The sequence below is a fragment of the Octodon degus genome, unplaced genomic scaffold (assembly GCF_000260255.1).
Source record: "Octodon degus isolate 3935 unplaced genomic scaffold, OctDeg1.0 scaffold00225, whole genome shotgun sequence".
In the NCBI taxonomy this organism is placed as follows: domain Eukaryota; kingdom Metazoa; phylum Chordata; class Mammalia; order Rodentia; family Octodontidae; genus Octodon; species Octodon degus.
In genome coordinates, this window is record NW_004524801.1 from 2,337,446 (window position 1) to 2,357,702 (window position 20,257).

At 42.8% G+C, this 20,257-nt stretch overlaps 1 protein-coding gene across 1 annotated transcript in view; it reads right to left on the bottom strand.

Moving 5' to 3' along the window:
- Positions 1-20,257, bottom strand: part of Hunk (hormonally up-regulated Neu-associated kinase) — a 119,108-nt gene that overhangs the window by 24,630 nt on the left and 74,221 nt on the right. The window contains exons 5-6 of the mRNA XM_004645345.2: positions 12,398-12,525; positions 4,800-4,935 (exon numbers count right to left, since the gene is read on the bottom strand). Of these exons, the coding sequence (XP_004645402.1) occupies positions 4,800-4,935; positions 12,398-12,525 (264 nt within the window). The remainder of the gene's footprint in view (positions 1-4,799; positions 4,936-12,397; positions 12,526-20,257) is intronic.

A 20,257-nucleotide genomic window follows, 5' to 3' on the forward strand; every position in this document is an offset into this window, starting at 1 on the left:
TCATCTACCCGAGAGACAGCACGGCAGCAAACGGCATGTCATGACAAGCTGCAGGTATTCAGAAGACCAGGATGACAGGCACTCCAAGCATGAACCTACTATTACAAATTGCCATCTTCAGTGCAGTTGCTTAGTTCACAAGTGTCTGTATCTATAGTTAGTCAGGGTGAGAATCCTTCCAATTAACTGCTAGGTTCAAAAATCTTCTGAAGATTCTCAGGATCATTGCCTTATTCATCTTGTACATATAACTGTATGGCTTGCCACTGTCATGTTTCCTATAGTAATAACAATAAGCTTCTCTTCTGGAGGGTTAACAACCTAAGTTTGCAGACCAAAAATTAGAGAAAAAGGAGGGCTGCAGGGAAAACCAACATTTTGGCCCTAGCCTTCCAAGGTCAATTAAGACTCAGGACATATGAGAACTTGTACTGTCACATCATGTAACTAAGTTGTGTCCCAAATTTTCTGATCAAGGAGATTATGGGGTCAAAGAGGAAAGTGGTCAATGATGTAGAGTGTGCCTAAGGAGAGTCACATGAAGAGAAAACATTTTCTCAGGCTTTCACAGGAAGCAAACTGGCCAAGCAATAGCCATGACTCATCCACATGGCTGACACTGACAAAGGATCTACAAACTGAAGTACAGGGTCTCAGCATAAATCCTGAGGGGATTTGATTGACCTTATCAGATCCAAAAGTTACAATTCTTGTTACATAGGTCTTGCTTTATCTTGGTCTTAACCATCCAGCAGAAAAGTATAAAAATGAAGTATAAGAAGTAAAGCCATGTTGTTATGTTGAGCTGTAGGGGACTCGGGTCAACAACTTCCAACATTGCCAGTCAAGCAGAAGACCCAATACTATTATGGACTACTGGACTATTTTGGAATATTTTGCTGAGTTCACACACCTATAATATTTAAATATCGGAACTAAACAGAAAAGGGGATACAGATGAATGTCCATTTTGTATCTGTGTATTCAAAATGGTTAGGATAGATATATAGTTACATTGTCTTAATGAATAGAGGGATTTATTGTAATAGTGTTTGTAAACAGGATATCATGTCTGCATCTTGTACAACAAATAACCACTAGGAAGAGAGTATGCAATGTGTTAATTATTGAAACTGTCCTACCAATTTGATTTGAAACTGTCTCACTGCTATTTGTTTCTCAATAAAATTATGGAAAAAAAAAAAAGAAGTTCCTGGAAAAAAAGAGAGAGAGAGAGAGAGAAAAGAAGGAAAACATGGAACAAAGCTTTTGTAAATGGGGTGCATGGAGGGGTTGAAGGAAGGGTAGGGGAATGGGGAAAAGACCCAAGTTGTATCATGTACAGGTACAACTTCTCTATGATGAATGTGACTGTTATGTATATCTCAAATGTACCAATAAAATCTAATTAAAAATAAAAAGTATAAAAAAGAGGCATAAAAAGTAAAGCCATATTAATATGCTTAGCTATAAAAGATTCAAGTCAACAACTTCTGATATTGCCAGTCCTGCAGATAACCCACTACTATGATGGACTACTGGACTGCATTGGATTATTTTGCTGAATTCACGCACCTACAATATTTGAATGGCAAAGGAATACCCATCTCTGACAAAAGTAAACAAAAGAGGGGATACAAATGAAGGACCATTTTGTAGTAAAAAAATATATATTTATCTGTATGTATAAAATAGGATAGATATACAGCCACTTTCTCTTAGTTCAATGAGAAGAAAGACTTGTACTAATAGTGTTTAGACAAGATATCATGTCTGGTATCTTGTACTACGAATAACTACTACAAAGACAACAATATACAATGTATTAATTATTGTAACTCTCTTGTTTTGAAACTGCCTCAATGCTATTTCTTTCTCAATAAAACTAATACTAAAATAAATAAATAAACCACGCTGTGTAAAGAAAATACTTTTTTTAGTTGAGCATTCTTTCTCTTTTTATTTATATGCTGTAAAAATCCTCCCTCAAATTATCAAAAGTACATTTTTGCCTTAAAGGTAAATGTTTTTCAAAATACTATTGACAATAGCAACATTTGCCAACCGTTTAGAATTCTGGTTTCTTGTCTTAAACACTGAATACCTATCTACATGTAGCATAAAATGAGTGACAGGCTTTGCAAATAAATGCAAAGATCATTCACGTGGCAAAACCAGTATAGAAAGGTGAAGTTTAAGCATTAACCCTCCAAAGTATCTACAACCTTGGACAGGCTACAGGATGAGATACCATATCATGATTCTTTGCCAGTGAAGCCGAGGTGATAAGGAGGGGCTCACTGGGTTTCTAGCACTACCTCCTCCAAGAGCCATGTTGAGTGGATTGATTATGCTCATTAACATGGTGATTACATTAGCTTAATGACTCATTTGGTTGCCACCAATGGCCTTTAACAGAGAGCATACCTGTGTGCAGCTCTCCACGGGTAATGAGGCATGGCCCCTCAGCTCCACTTTCTGCCTCATACTAGGGATAATATTTCTGGTGTCTGTTTCAGATACTGGCCCAAACTGAGCAGGTGTTGGAAAACAGCAAATCTATTTCCAGGTTCCCTTGGTAACCGAAGTAATCTAGATTTTATCTAAATTGCTGCCCATGAGCCAAATGCTAGAATTCTAGATGGCAACCAAGCGAAACCACCTCCTCCATGCCTGAGGAGAGTGTAAATTTGGTCCAGCAGTGTGGATCAGGTTCTGAGAATGTCCATCATGTGTCCCCTTAAGTTATTGTAGAACTTTTGCCCCAAGACACAGCCCTCTGCCCATCTTCATTGGAGAATTGGGTGCTGGGCTTTGATGGTTTCCTGGGTGTTTCCTGAACTTCCCAGGGATTCTGGAAGTTGGACCACAGAGAAGCCCCCTTGCTGGGGCTTCCAGTCTCCCACCTGCCCCTTGGACAGAGCTTCTGCAAGCCTCATACAGGTTGGACAGATAGGCAGGCCTTGTCTCACTGGGTGGGAAGACACCAGGGGCACCGGGCGACACAGTTGTGACAGAGACCACTACTTTGAAAAAGGATAAAACTACTGGGCCTTTAATCTATTATTTATTAAAACCATGATTTGTGTTTTCTGTTGAGGTAGTTGAGAACTTAAAAGTGGCTTTTGCCAAAAGCTTACTCTTCAAGTTTCTTCTTTTTTTTTTTTTTTTTTTTGGCAGAACTGGGGAGTGGGGATTGAACTCAGGCCTTGAGCATGCCAGGCAAGCGTTTATTCTACTGAGCCATCTCCCCTGCTTTTTAAAAGCTTACTCTTCATGCTAATGTGCAATAGATAACTACAAATACAACGAAGTCTGACTTTCATTTGTAAAACTCTGGGTCAACTCCTTCTCAGGTCTGCGTATAAGCATGTTAGTCGTTTCAAGAGTGTCTGTCTAGAAGTTGGCTATTCAAGATTTATTAGCCCAAACTCACCCTGCCTATCTTATTGGCCTTTAAGACTGAAAAGAGTATAATGAGACATTTACAGGGACATTCAGCTGTGCCCAGAATCTCTGCTTCCCAAAGCCTATGGTTCCCATGCATCAGCAGAGGCTCATGGGACTTAGACTGCCTTTGAGGTCATGAGAATTAGTTCCCTGGGACTAATTGAGAATCAAATTGCCCCTCAAGTCACAAGGATTCAATCTAAGCTACAAAACCAGAACTGAAATAAGAACCCACTGGCCATCGCTCACCTTGGCCCATCCTTAAAAACTGCCTCCTGCTTTGCTGAGTGGGCCAACCAAAAGCCCCCACTGGAGCGCGCTCCTCCAGCTCCTCAGCATGCACCATTTGCCTTATTTGCTTTGACTTTGCTGGTTAGGGGGCTGACTTGATCTTATTTTCTTACTTTTTTCCCTTACTTCCCCTTATCTTCTCTTACTTTTAATTTAGTTGTTTGTTTTTTGTTTTGTTTTGTTTTGTTTTGTTTCCTCTGCAAATTCACACTTCTGGGTGAACTTCCATTATCACTAAAGCAAGAGCCCGCTCTCGCAGGTAACACCAACCCGTCTGTCTGCTCTACGGAAGCCACAGTGGGGGTCCTCATGCCCTTACTTAGATTGGTTAGCAAAATACCAAGTGAGTAACAGAAAAGCACACAGAAGTGTTTCCCTGGATTCATTTTCAACTCCAGTCTGCACTCAGCCCAACAAAGTCCTGGACTGTATACCTTCCCATCTGTAGCCCCGTCCTGTGTCCGACTACCTGGTCGCCGAGGAAAAGCCACCCCAGCAAGTCCCAGGGAAACCCAGCCTGAGGGACTCCCAACTCATTTTCTTCTTGTTCCTGACACTTTAAAGCAGGAGACATGGGTCTGAAAGAAATGTCACAATGAAGCCACACAGGAGGACCCCAAGGGTGATTAGAAAGAGGCATGTTTTGCAAATTTAAAGTTTAGGACTTTTAATTTGTCTTAAAAATCACTGAAGCAAAAACTATGATAAGACATTCTGCTTTCTTTTACAAGCTCCCAACTTATACACAAGCACACACATGTTCTTACACACATTCTTATACACATGGACCTGGACCAACACATACACACACACACACACACACACACACACAGAGGCCACAGTTTCTTAGTTTCTTCATGGGAACTAGAAAGAGGTGTCCCTTACTGAAGATGTGGCCCTCAAAACAAGGTGTGGGATGGGGCTCGTGGCCTGTGTATCCGCCACTGCACAGCCCTGCGTACACGTCCTCTCCCACAATGAAATGGGCCTGAACTACTCAGGGTGGTGGCTGGGCCCAGTCTTGCCAGGAAGGAGTCCTTCTGGGTGCACCACATTACCTGTTGGGATAGGTGACATTACAGGGCACTTTGCCCGTGTAATTCTCATTGAGCCAACGATTCGCCAGGGCTTGCTGAATATTAGGCCTCTTCACAGGATCTGGTTCCAGCAGGGAGCGCAGAAAATTGATGGCCCCTAGAAAACATCAAGTGAAGAAGGGACCTGTGTTATAGGCTCCAAAAGACACCACTGACCTTCATAGCAGGTGACCTACTAACGCACCCGCCCCTACTTCCCACTACTGCTGGGGTGATTCACTCTCTGGGTCTTGGAGCAGAGTTGTGTTCAGTGATTCATAGAAAGTGAGTGCGGCCCCACCTCCCTTAAGGTGGGGTTTCAAATTCCATCTCCTGTCCCTATAAAAAGTAGGTGCTACATGTCCCAAGAGTATGCAGTATCTGTCCATGTGATGCAGCTGCTACATGACAAAGTAGGAGCCAGTTTGGTCTCCCCAAGGTGGACACTTCCCAATATAACCTATGGTCTCTTCTCACTGCTTAGAAATGAGCCAAAGAGATGTATATTTACACACTTGAAAGTTGAAAGAAAGCAAACAGAAAATGCCTGCTCTCCAGATTGGTGGTCAAGCACTCAGGAAGAAGTCAGAGGATCAAGACATCTGAATCAGCCTCTCAAATGTGGCCCTTACCATGAGACACCCATGTCTCAGAAGGTCAAGGAGGTGCTTCCTGGTTCATTTTTTTTAAAGCCATTCTCCATGGCTGCCCACTTCTTCTCCATCCCCTGTAACCTAGTTAATATGCAGCCTCCAGCCTGGATGGGGCCCGCAACCTCCTAGCCAGGAATGTTGGGCCCATGACACCAGAGAGCCACACTGAGTTAAAACATTTAATAGATTCTGTGCAGTGGCTTTGGTCTTAAAATCTTAGGTTTGTGTCCAAAGTTCTGCCAAGTGCCACACTGTAAGCCCACATATACCTAATGGGCTCCTCCCTCCTATTAGACTTGCTCTCATAATGAAAGGGATGCTTGGTAGGCCAATGAAGTCATCATTTTTCAGCCTAAAGACTTCATGTAGTCATATCAGTTATGCTAAGCATGAAATAAGGGAAGGATATGCCCAACCATAAAAGCCAGACCACTCCTGGAGTTTAGAAATGATATAGTTCAGACCTAAAATGTACCACCAAAGGTTTGTGTGTTCCAAGGCTTGGACTTTGGAAGGCAATTAGACCAGGGGGTGCTATGCACTTCAGTGGATTAACCCACCGAATGGTTCAGAGCAGAATATGCTAGTAAGAGGTTGCGCCTGTTGGAAGTGGGTCCCCCTCATTAAATAGTTCCAGAATACCTGCTATTTACCCAAGCACTAGACACAGGAAGCTAGGAGCCAGTTTCTCTGTGAGAAACATTTGCATCCTTTAGGATTGTAACAAGGGCGACATTGCATGACATGTAAAAATATACCCATGAAGGTAACAGATTACAAAACTGTTCAACAAGAGAATAGGCAGCGAGTCCAGATATGAAAAGTGAATGCCAGGGATCCCTTCGAAATAAAGAGAGTCTTGCTTGAGGTCTGGATCATTTTATTTTCTCATCCTATAATTCTTCTTTTATGGAACACTACTATACTGACTTGCAATATTTAAAAAAAATTTTTTTCTGTATAGCTTTAAACATGACATCCAATTTCTCACATACCCACTAATAAGCCCCAGCAAAATCATCTTAATTTGCTTGGTTGTCCACCTTTTCTATCTTTTTCTCCAAAGCTATTTTTTCAGTTTCCTAAGAGACTCCTGCTTTGCAAGAAAGTCATACAAATTCTCATGGTCACATCGGCTTTAAGTTGTCATTTCAATATTGTTCTTAAAAGAATGATGGGCCTTCTGTGAGCATTTTCTGCAGGGTGGAAATGAGGCCATTAAAAAGAGGGGCCAGCTGAGAGGCTGGAACCAACTTGGGAGAAGCAGCTCTTGCTAGGTCCCCAGGACTCATCCAGCAGGTTCTGTGCAACCAATGCAGTCACAAGAAGGTCATCAGCCTTCCCAAATGTGGTGGGTAAATGTAAAAGTATCTATCAACACTACACAAATCACACTGAACACTATACATTTTACTTGCTTGAGGACCTGGTTCAATCCCCAGCACCACCAAAAAAAAACAAATACTTTGAAGTTTTATAGCCGGGTCTCCAAATCAAACCTCCCTCAACTATTGTTTGATGGTCTGGAAAGCAAACAGAGCTCCAAAAAGGCCAAAACTCCTGCCTTGAGCCCTTTCTCTCCTCGACCCCTCTACACTGTGAGGTGCACCTGGACTGTAAGAAGATGCACCTTCTGGTCCAAGGGAAAAGACCTGGGCTAAATGAACTGAGCCAGCAGGCTGCACAGTCAGGATGCTCTCCGAATGACCATTCCCAGGGGCCTGACTGACACTCCCAGGCTACCGCGCAGCTTTTTCAGAGTATGACTAGCCAGAGAGTCAAGGATAAACCGGATGTGTATGTTTGTTCTATTTTCACAACCAAGTGCTCTACATCTTCACAAACTGCTGATGAGCACAAGTAATTTTAGTTCAAATCTCTGCTGACGAATTTTATTTCTTTGAACGTCATAAGTATTGCATTACTATCCTGAAAGGACTTTGAGGACATCTTCGCAGTTCTTTCAAGTTTTTGTTAGGGTTTTGAAAAATCTCTGTCTCTGTGGCAAAAAAGATTCAAATATTCTCTACCAGCACAACAACCTGCCACCCTCCAACCCTTTAATTCCTGGGTGTCCACTGTGGCCAGGAGCATCAGCTGAGTCGTATGCAGTGTTCTGTCATCCTGTTCAATATAATATGAGCTACACACTCCCACGGTGGAAAAGGTCCTGTCCTTTCAGTCCTCAGCCAGCAGCTTTCCCAAGTCTGGACCAGCCCAGGTGAGCCCCCGGATGTTATGTCAAGGCTAAAGGTGACAACCAGTCTTCTCCTGTTGCATGTAAGTGGATCCCACATCACCGGGGACTGCTTCTTCTTCAGCTCTCAGGATGAGAGTTCTGTGATCATCCAATGCTAGGCCTTCCTGGAAACCTTAGCTAGCGATGGCTCAACAGTCAACAGTGCGAACAGCTCTCCTTCATCTTCATGTCAGCATATCTGTGGCACACAACGCTTTTAATCTGAAGTGACTGGAATGTGTTATAAATGCTGCTGCCAAGGTTTGGTGATGAAAGAGTAAACTGTCTGTAGAATGCCTAAGCCTTGAGAGGCATTCACTGCTCCGTGATATGTAAGTGCCAAAAAGCAGAAAGATAAAACAACCTGAAGAGAAGAATTGGAAAAGCTCCCAAAGCTTACGGTTTCAACTATGTAGCAGAAACCAGGGTGCTTTTTTGAAAGTATGTTTCATGAATTCACAAGGGAAACGATGCTGTAGTCTTGCAACTCAAATTTGGTGAACATTTTTAAACTGAATGTCAAGACAGTACTAGAACATAATAGATGGGATCATTACAAGTACCAGCGGCCTATTCATCAAATTGATAAAAATGTGTGTTCATAGACCCAATAAAACTGACACATTTTCTATTTGGATCAACATTACCTCAGATAATGTCCTTGAATTGGGAGGGGGCACATCAGGCTCAATAAAATAAGGAAGGGAGAGAAGTACTATAGTATGCTTAAAAAAAAAATGTTTTCACTCAGTCAGACTTAATCCTTTTGAATCTCGGTTTCCTTAGTGGTAAATTGGATATAATGATTATTTCTCTTGCAGGGTTATGTGAAAACAAGGTCAGCATAAAAAAAAAGTACACATAGTCATTCAAGAAATGTATTATTGAAGCAGCATTTATGGATCGAAGTGGATGATGTCAAAACAGAATATAAAGGTAGGCCACACTTGTTAGAAGGAGGAGAAAATAAACTTAGTAAAGTACAGGAGGACACCAATAGAGGGGGCAGTCAGTAGGGCAGCACCTGAAGCCCAAAGCTGAAGTTGCTCCGTGCATAAACAAGATGAAAGACTCTGGGCTATGTGCGCAGCCAGCACACAGCCCTGGAACCACACAGGCCCAATTCTCCATCTCAAGTGCCGACTCCATCAGTCACCATCCCAGGCCACACACACTTTAACACCAGAGTGAGCAGCCCAGATTCCCTGAGCATCAATCATGTGCGAACACTACACTTGACGCTTGGCACATAGGAATAAAGCCTAGTTAGAGAGAGATGTTTATGTATCCTATTAGGAAAACGATGGGGAGGGCCCAGACTCCTTAGTTGGAAGATCAGATCCAGAAAAGCATGTGGTGATTGAAAAGTCAGAACAAGCACACAGCGTACAGCCACAGTCCAAGCTCTCTGCTCAAAGCAGAAGCATGTAAAGTTGGACCCTACTCCTACCATGCTCAGATTGCATGGAACATTTTCAATATTCCTTTTCTACAATGACATTTGCAGAAAAATGAACTTTTAACATTTTAAGGCGTATTTTTTTTACTTTTAATGATAAATTTAATTTTCTTAAAAACTCTTAGATCTTGATGGGTTAAGGCTGAACGAGATGTCTAGGAGTAAAGCCATGCTACAGTTCTGAAGTGATGAGAATAATTTTCTGTGTTAACACCTCCAAGGCCTTGCCCAGCAATTCAGGTCAGGCCTGTGGTCCAGCAAGGATGAATTCTTGCTCCTCTCCTAACCTGTGTGTGGTTCACACTGATGCTGCTTACATTATGTCTTGTATTCATGCCAGGGTTGCACTGCCTTCTTCTAGTACTTCAGTGAGGCCACGTTCTATGTTTTGGAAGCTTGAAGTATGAGTGGAAGGAGACTTCATGCTGGTAAAATACTATCATTTTTCCTTTGCTCATTCCCTTTGCATAGATCAGCAATGTTGAAAACAAAAGCTCTTCCATCAGCCTGGAGCTTTTAAGACAAGCAAAGTTCTTTACTCCTCCATCCAACTTCATAGATACATGAGTGAGAATAAGTCTTTGTAGTCTCAAACCACTGAGAATTGGAGGCTGGTTATTATGGTAACTTAACCTGGCCTCTAGTGTCTAATGCAATGAGAAGGTGGCAGATCAAACATTCTTCCCCTCTTCCAAGTCCCAGCAGGATTTGGAGTGAGTACTGTTGGCCCTTCCCAAGGATGAGGCATAAACATCCTTCTGCGGTTCTATGTGCTGGGTCATTTAAGACAAAGTGGCTCTGACTATCAAAGGAACTTTAGAGACACTCAGAGAAGGCAGTACTTATCACTAACGCTCATCTAAATAGGTTTTCCCTGCGGGAATACAAAATGGTACAACTTCTCTGAACAGGGGTGTGGCAGTTCCACACAAAGCTAAATACCTTTATGTGCTTACTATCTGACCCGATAACTTTACTCTTAGGCATCTGTCCCAGAGAAACAAAACCATGTTTATACAATACATGAATATTCATAGCATCTTTCCTCATAATGGCCCTAAACTGGAAAGAGCCCAATGGTCATTCACTGGGTGAATGGTTAAACATACTGTGGTATGTCCACTCCAGGGAACACTGCTCAGCAATAAGAGGAAACAGTTTGGAGGCATGCAGCACCAGCAACTTGAATCTCAAATACATATGCAGCAGCATTTTTTTTTTTTTTTTTTCCAGAACTGGGAATTGAACTCAGGCCCTTACTCTTGCCAGGGAAGCATTTATTCCACTGAGCCATCTCCCCAACCCCTAGAGGTTCAGTTTTTTGTTTTTTGTTTTTATATGCAGCATTTTTAAAATGACAAAATTATAGTGACAGAGAACAGGATAGTGGTAGGCAGGGATTAGGCAGAGTAGAAAGACAGGCTATGGCTGTGGCCACAAAGGTAGCACAGGACGCTTGCAATCAGCTATGCCACATCTGAACTGCAGTGGCTGTGCCATACGCTGCCGAGTGGAATGAAATCACACAGAACTAAACATATAGCAATGTACGCATGAAAGTGTCAACACTTGTGAAACCGGAATAAGGTCAAGAGGCAACCAACAGTGATGACCATATACCACCATTACACCCTGTCCTGCCGGTGGAAGAGATTGGCCTCCTGTTATTATGACAACTGTGTGTGAATCTTATTTTTTAAAAATCAACCACCTCCTCCACTCTCTACCCCAATATACTGAGTTTTTCAGTTAGAGCATGTACAATGTCACATACCACACATTTCTATACCCTTTCTCACTGATAACACTATATAAGCTCAGCGAGAGTAAAGGTTGTTCCCCATCTTCCTGCCAACTGGAATACAGCCAGTACATAGTTGGCACACACTTCATATGCATGGGATAGGTAAAAGACTATGAAATATGAATGAATGAATGAATGAATGAATGAATGAATGAATGAGTGAATGCATGAACAGTCTTCATAGTGTTTTGGCACACTTTCTACATTTCTGGAAGTGCTAAAGCTTAAATATAACAATTCCTTCACCATTTTGCACATTTCTCCACTGTAAAAGTTATGGCTCTCAGTGCAGAAATATTTCTTTTAGATGACAGAACTTTAACTTATCCTCCCAAGGACATAAAACCTCCTTTGCTTTCATCCTCCAGGGATTCCACCTACCCTCACAAAGGTGAAAGTGTGGCCAGAATTACATAATCACGTACTGGAACTCATTTCAGCTTGCCTTCCACTGGCAAGCACAAGTTCAGTCAGCTGGAGGACACTTTATGAACACAAAAGAAAAATACTTAACAGTAAAATAAAGTGCTGTATTTTAACTACATTTCATAAGCTATGAAGTTAAATAATTGCTTCTGTTTTGTTTTGTTTTTGAGGAAGCATCTTTCTGTGCAGTGTAGGCTGGCCTGAAATTCCTGCCTCAACCTCCCAAGGGCTGGGATCTCGGCTGGACCGAATTTTTTTTTTTTCTTTTTTTTTTTTTAATTTTTTGGTCAAATTCCTCATTTCAGTGAAACTGAGTGTATTTCAGGAAGACAATCACATGGCCATCCAAACCAAGTCTAGCCCACATATTTGATGTGAGTTTTGAAGCAAACAAAAAGAACTAATTGCATTAACTTACTGGATCTGAAACCAAACCTCAATTCAAACTGTTTCCTGAAACGCAAGTCTGCTAAAAAGTCTGAGAGTACTTTTCAAACACACCTGATAATTCAGTCAGATGAGTAACTGAACCTACACACACCGAAAAGTTTTTGAACAGGCTCAAAAACTCACATAACCCCACAAATTATAGACCCAACCTGAAGGAAATTGATATTTCTTTACAGTGAGTTGAATAAATAAAACATAATAGAAACGTGATTATAAACCTTTTCCAAGCCAAGACTATAATATGGCGAGTTTTAAAACAATCGAGCCTGCAATTATTTTTCAAGTGGAGAACAAAAGATCCTTTTTATGCATGTGTTTTGTGCAGAAAGAGAAAGGAGGAAGTAGGGCCTTGGACTTGGGGAGGGGAGGGGAGGGGAGGGAGAGACTAGCTAGGGACAGGAACCAACCACCTCTTGGACCTAGTCTTGCTCGTGGGAGGAAATGTACAATCACGGTATTGCCATAACAGCATTGCTGCCAGACAGAATACTGCTGTACAAATGGACCCACACCAGCCTGGACAAAGGCCCAGAGCCGCAGGCACATTACCTGTGGACAGCTGGGTGGGGAGGGGGTTCATGTCTTTGTCCACCATCTTCTGGTACAAGGCCCTCAGGCTGAAAGGCTCCACTGTGAAAGGCAGGGTCCCCGTCAGCATGGCATACATGTTCACACCTCTGCGAAGAGAAACGAGAGCCATATAAGGCCCAGGGTGGGAAGCAAGAGGCACGGGTTAGCAGGAGCTTCTGTGTCACTGCTGTCGCGCAACCCCAGCAGTCTCCTTCCTTGTCATCCCTCTAGACCCTCAGCAACACTCTGTAGCATCAACACTGAAAGGCTCACATGGAGCACTGAGTGCGCAGCCCCAGCCCAGCTTCCTAAGGTGAGTAAGAGTAGAGCTTCCAGAGCCGCCTTCCTCTCAGCTTTAACAATCACATACAGGTTGAGCATCCCTGTGACAAAAATCCAAAATACTCCAAATTCTGAAATCTTCTGAGTGCTACCTGGTCTTATGAGACAGGTCGTAGTCAAAGCCCAGTCCCATAAAAGGTACTGTATGACATTACCTCCATGCCATCTATGTGAGCTATCTACAAAACATGGATGAGATTTGTGATTAGACTTGGGTCCCATCCCTAAGATGTCTCATTAGGTATCTGCAAAGGTTCCAAAATCTGAAAAAAAACAATCCAGAATCTGAAACAACTCTGATCTTAAGTGTTTCAGATAAAGGATACCCAACATGCCATGGGAAGAAGTCAAAAGCAAGGAATTTCATACAAAATTATGTTTTAAAAAATGCCTGGGTGATAGATATTAGGAACCTCAGGTAAAAGTAGTCTTGCCACCACATATAACTTCTTCCAAGTATAACTTACAAGACAGAGTGAGGAAGAGGCCAGACTCAAAGACACATGGCAGAGACCCACCTGGGAAAACCAGTACCAGGTAGATGACCCACCCAGTTACCACTCGGGCCTTTGAAAATGAGGCCTCCCAGCAAAACCCAGTATTTTGCTATCTTGTTGAATTTTGCTTTGGCTTGTCACTAGAGAAATTCCTTTCCACCCTTACTGCTTATTATTTGTTGTGTATGTGACTGCCACCTGGCCTCTGCCCAATAGCTCAGCTGTGGTTGAATACCTTCTGAGTGGGTTTGGATGCTTAGATCCAAAGTCAATCTAGCAATCTAGAGAATAGCAACATCTTCTTGGAGGATTTTATTTTCCAGATGTGCAAACCTAGTATCATTTTGATGAGATTTCCTGACAGGGATGAAAAGCCTGCCAAGCAAGGAGTCTCCATTGCTCAAAAGCACCCACGGAAAAATATTTTTCAAATGGGCAGTGGGATTTCCAGTCAAAACAAATCCAATAAGAGTGATTGAAATTAAGAACCTGGAGGCCTAATCCCACCAAGGCGCCTCTCAATTACTATGCTCCAGATAATGACAGGTACTGGAGCCCACAGGCTCCGGCTAAAAAATCATTCTCAAATTTCAAACAGATGCTAAGACGGGTTCCTGCACTGAATTCATGATGGCATTAGGGGGACAGATACACAAATGTTCATTCCACACATTCCTGCAGGGTGCTTCTCCGGCCCACACCGAGTTATTACTGCTGGGTATTGGTGAACAGAGAAGGATGTCACCATCTTGGATTTAGGCTTGCAGAAAAACACACCACTGACAAAAACACACATGAGTACGCACAATCCTTTCAAGTGGTGAAGTGTGCAGAAGGGATAAGAAAATGCTAAGCTGCTCTGCTTCTGACCACAGCAGGAGTTCAATTGAGGGAGATAAAGGAAATGAGAATGAGGAGATAAACTATATGATAAACCAAGACACAGAGACATGTTGGGCACACAGGCGCATGCACGTAGTCCCAGCATGCTGGGAAGCTGAGGCAGGAGCATCCCAAGTTCAAGAAGAGCCTGGGCAACTCAGCCACTTAGCAAGAGACTGACCCAAATTTTTTTTAAAAAAGAAGCAAGGGCTGGGATACAGCTTGGTGTGAAGGCCCTGGCTTCAATCCCCAGGACTGAGAAAGGAGAGAAGGAAGGGAGAGGAGAGGGAGGAAAGGCAGGGAAGAAGGGAAGAAGGGCAAAAAGGAGAAATGAGAAAGGAATGGAAAGGAGAAAGGAAAAAGAGAAAGCAAGAGCAACAAAGGAAAAGGATGCAAGAGTAGGCAAGGCACGTGCAGAGCCTTTTGGAGTGGTAATTCTTGTTGTGTGTCCAGAGAAACATGGTGGAGGGACCAGTGGCTGACGGGAGAGCTGTACCCGACTGTGCACAACGACTCAGGTCGCAGTAAACATCAGCCACTGCATCGTGTTAATGTTGCTTCACTGGAAGACTCGGGGGCTCTCTTAGTCTCATTCAGACTTAATTTTCAAGTTGGTTTGGGTTTTCAGTTTTTAAACAGTTTAATTCTGGGTTCATGCACTTATAAAGTAACATTTAAATAAAAATAACGTAAGCCAACATGTGAGGTTATCAACAATGTTCTTCCTTTAATAGGAGAGCATGTAACACTCAATTTGAAGGATACCGCTCTATAGTGTTTTTTATATTCCCTTTTATCTTTGGGGACACATGGCTTCATGTCACTGGAGGGGAACATCAAACAGTGCACAAAGTACCTGGAAGTAGGATATCACAATAATGGTAAGGAACCCCCATCTCCAGGGATTTAGTGAATAGATGGAACAAGAGGATCAACTTTTTAAAGACTGTTTCTTTTTTAAGGAGACCTGGAGACATCAAACTGTTTGCTGTCTTATCATTTATCCACTTCAAAATATGACCAAAAACTCAAGTCACTGCATGCTCCATAGGTCTTTGGTCACTGTCTATCTGGATCACTGATAAAGGTGACAGATGCTTGCCTTAAAGATGGCACCAGTGAACTCTGCTGTCCAACCATGATCTAGCAGATGTTTCCCATAGAAACTCTTAGTTGCTTTATCAAATTGACTCCAGAATTACAGATTTCTTGGAGGAAACCTATAATTGGACTTTCATCAAAAACAGACATAAATCCTTAGATAGGACCTACCTCTCACCCCAGGGCCTTTTATCTGTAACATAAGGATAATAAAGCTACCTGTCTCTCAGGTCATGACAGTCAGGTGAATGAAGCCAGAGGAAGAGCTGAAAGCTGTGCTGTCATAAATTAAGTATCATGATGTAATGTTTCACTTAAAAACATAACAGGAATAAGTCACAATTACACTTGTGCTCTATTGCAAAACAATAATGAAAAGCTACACTGCTAGCCAGATAAGTGTAAGGGAATTTAAAAGGGAAACCAGACCAGGCATCTTAATGCCTCTCCTGTAGAGTTTTCATATATGTTTAATATCTGGACAAAGACAGATCTAGTCCCTTTGACATTTCACAAGTATGCAAGCACACCAAGGGGAAAATGTGGAATGCAGTCTATAAACCTCTGTAATCCCACAGAATTAGGAGGATTTTCAACACATGTCCAGAATTTCCTGATAAGTCTTTTGAAATACTGACCCAAAGCTTCTCGCTTTTCCTGTGGCAGACATGAGACCCCTAAGAATTAAAGATGGTTTTAAAGAAAGAGCATGATTACAGACGGGGAAGGAGGAGAGCAACAGGCAATTACTATTACCATTTTTTTTTCAAGTAGCAAGTAATCAGGGTGAGTTCTTGCTGAGTGGAGGCAAACTTAAAGGACCTCGCCCACTGTGGAACATGCTGGTGTCAAAAGAAAGAAGCCAGGCAGTTGAAAGAAGGGACTCAAGAAGTGTAAGTGTGGAATCTTGGAACCAAGTCAAAAGCCAAATGGTGATCCTGACCTTTACTTTGATGCACAAAAATATTCTCTGGAGGAAAGACACAGAGACACTGCTCCTTAGAAGTCACCAGAAACTACTAAGTTTCAACAGACAAAGCAAGGGACAGCATTCCAATGGCAAGTGGAAGGTCAGATCCACCATCCTCATGGAGCACACAGGTGGCAGCCTCAGAAATCCCTAGTTTGTGCTTAAGTGCAGCTGAGACAACCTTGACGTCACACCTTGCTTCTGCATGATTCTTTAAGAAACTGGCTTAGAAAAATAAAAATAACTCTACACCTGAAAGCAATATCCTTCCATCCTTCAGTGTCAACTTTCAATAATACAGCTTGCAACTTAAAAGTCATTTTTTAATTAATTAATTAACTCATTTGTTTGGTACAGGGTCTCGCTTCACAGCTTGGACTTGTAGTGATCCTCTTTGTCTCAGTCTCCCTAGCGCTAGGATTATAGGCATGCACCACCACACCTGGTTTCGATGGCTGGCACAGTGCTTCCTGGGTTCTGGGGCTGACCCGGCATGCAGTACTGGGGATCAAACCCAGGTCCTTGCACTTTCCAGGCAGGGGCTTAGACCACCAAGCTATCTTTACAGCCTTCAACTTAAAGTCTTGAAAGTCGAATAGGAACAGACCAATTCTTTTAGAAAATCTCCATCTTCAGACTTGTTCCACTGAATGGTGTGTACATGACAAAAAAAAAAAAAAAAAGTTCTTGTGGCCTTTAAGACATTTGTCCCTTTTCTTTTCCTCTTCCCCTCTTCTATTTGCAGCGCACATGCTGGACCCAAAAGAAAAAAAGTATTGGATTTTATAATCTAAAAATATCAGAAGCTAACAGAAACTTCTAAGTCAAAGCGCTGAGCAAAAGGAGCATTTGTCTTCTCCTTCCACTGCCAGGCCAGTCTTCATATTGAAGAGCTGTGAATGAAAAGCTCTTCTGTGTCTTCTGTGTGCCTGATCCCTGACAGTAGCTCATGGTGTCTGGCAATCCTTTTACAAGAGACTCAGTCTGAGGCATGGAGCAACTTCTCCTACTTCTCCTGCTTCCTCTCCTGAACACCTATTTCTACATGGAGATGAGAGAACTAGAAACAAGATGGCGTCTCCTGGCCAACTAGCCTACCCAAAGGTGCCGCAGACTGATGGAGATATTTTCCTCATTAAGTGAATACAGTTGCAGAGACCTGGAGAAGTGGCCCGGATGTGCTGTGCGTGACTCTCCCTAGACCCCCAACCTTTACACAAATGCTTCACCTATCCTGGAAGCCCCATGAGAGCAAAGAACAAATCTGATGAGAAAAATATTACATTCTCCATGCTTTGGAAAAAGCACTTTTCATGCCCGTTTTCCTTACCCTTAGGTCCTCACTGAAATTCTTCAAAAAGCACTGTCATATTCTGAAAAGAAAGTTAACTTTGATGCTTTTCAATTAAGAAGTACATCTGCAGTAAAATTTTGGGTTCCTTCGTTTTGATTTTCTTTTTTGATTGCCACATACACCACGCTGTGGAAAAGCAAAGTGGCAATGACAAAAGTTGGATGCACAAGGATGAATGTTGGGTTTTGTATCTAAAATGTCATTCACTAGAAGTGGATATACATATATTTCACACATCTGAGGCCAAAGAGAGAAGTGAATTTTTTTTAAAAATATATTTAGTACAGGGTTTACAGGGTCTCATTACACACTGGACTCGTAGTGATCCTCCTGTTTTCAGTCTCCCAAGCTCTGGGATAACAGGCACATGCCACCATGCCCAGTCTCAGTCAACATCTCAGCCACCGTCTCAGCATGCCCCAGGGGTGAGGCCAGTACAGCATTCGGGATTTGAACCCCAGTCTCTGAGCCTGCCTAAGCAGGCACTTTGGCCCGCTGAGCTATCTGGCCTGCCCTAAGAAGTGAATGGTTTTCACAATTTCTTTGTGGTCCTAAAAATAATGGAAAGTCTCTACAAAAGAGCCGATATTTCCATGTGCATTAATTCCTGCTCACAGGAGGAGCAGTCCTGGGACCTTAAATGTTGTAGAGAAGCAATTGTACATTCTCCAGGCCTAACAGGGTGATTTTCTTCTTCAGTCAGACTCAGAAGTCTCACAGTAAGTCCCCATTAAGCCACCCCCTCTAGAGAAGGGAGTTTGCTTCTGATTTTGGAAGCAAACTTTTTATTCTGGGGTTGTTTTGGAGCAATAAAGAGAGAAGACATTTTATAACAACTGTATCTAACCCAGGGAGAAAATTGGTTCCATTTTCACTCTCATCTTAAGCAGCTTTTAAAATTAAATTCTCTTTGGGCTTTCCATTTCCAATTCTGCCAGCAACGCCACAGGCACCAAATAGAAACATAACCCGTATCTTAGACACAATACCCTAAAGCAGTGGAAAATAATTTCTTTAAGAAGGCTATGAGGTTTCATGTTTTTGTCAAGATTAAGAACAGTGATAATCAGATGTCCCACACTCCCTGGCCTCTGCACACACTGTGCCCGCTGCCTGGAAACCTGCCCACCTCTGCTCTATCTGGCAGGGTTCACCCACCCCATGGGGAGCAGATTAAATTTCCCTCCTGCTTTCTTAACCTACCTGTTTGTGCCTCTTCGGCTCCACCCTACTCACTGTATTTGTTCACAGACAAGCTCATAGGTGAGTAGACTTCTTGCTCAGGTTGTGCTGCAATTTGCTAAGCATCCCCTGAAGGTTCACATGCTGGGGTCTTGGTTGCCAGCAGGGGCTTTTTGGGGAGGTGGTAGAACCTTTAGGAAGCAGATCCCAGGAAGAGATCTCTAGCTCGTTGGGAGCATGACCTTAAAGGGGATGTGGAGCTCCAGCCCGCTCTTCTTTTTCACTGGATTCCCTGGCTTGTGATCTGAGCAGTTCTACTCTGCCACATGATGCACTCCTACCACGACAAGCTGCATCACCACAGTCCAAAGCAAAGGGGCCAACCCATCACGGCAAGCTAACATCCGTCAATCAACCCATTTTTATCAGGCATCTTGTTGTAGTGCTGATCACTTCTCGGCCTTTTGGCGGAGATCAAGTGCAACTGCAGTGATGAAAAGCTGATCAACAGAGGCCACTGCAACAAAATGCCAAAGACCGGGCAGCTCAAACAACAGACACTGATTTCTTTTATAGTGCTGGGGATGGAAGTCCAAAAATAGGGTGTTGGCATGGTTGCGTGCTAGTAAGCACACTCTTCACGGGCCGGGGATGTAACTCAGCAGCACAGAACCTGCCTGGCAAGCACAAGGACCTGAGTTCGATTCCCAGTACAAAAAAAAAAAGAAAAACAGAAGCCTCTTCAGAGTACGAAGAGGGTCACCTTTTTGCTGTACCCTTGCTCAGCACACAGAGTACAAGTATGACACTAGTCCCATCATGGGGCCCCACTCTCATGACCTCATCTAAATCTAATTACTACCCAGAGGCCCTATCTCCAAATTCCATCACTTTGGGGATTAGGGTTACAATGTATGAATTACAGCGTGGGAACACACTCAGCCCACAGTAGTAGAGTGCATTATACCAAACATTTTTTTTAAATGATTCAGTTTCTTGGTCATACCCCCATGAAGAGTGAGGCCTTTCTTCCTGACTCAATGCTTGGCTATCCAACTGGCTCTGCCCAAGAAGAGATCAGCAAATGTAACATGGACACAGCTGGCAGTCTTGTGCACTACAGCTTGCTCTCTCTTACTCTAAGGGACTTTTCCACCATCCTGGGAAATGGATTTCTACATATTGTGCACTTTTCTTCTGTGTGTCCCTCCCAGGAAACTGCAGAGCTGAGCCGCCATGATCTGAAATACCTGTCTCACGGAGCATTTTCTCATTTATTAAGGCTTTTGCATCCATCACTTTCTTTTACTGGGACTAAGAATGTGACCTCACTAGAGCTTTGAAGAGCACCTGCAGCTGTGTATCACCTTAAGTGGAGGTTAGAAAAGTGCAGCTTCCAGTAGAAAAGTATGAAGACAAAATATAGGAAGTAAAGCCATGCTGTTATGTTGAGCTGTGGGGGACTCAGGTCAATAATTTCTGACATTGCCAGTTAAACAGAAGACCCAATG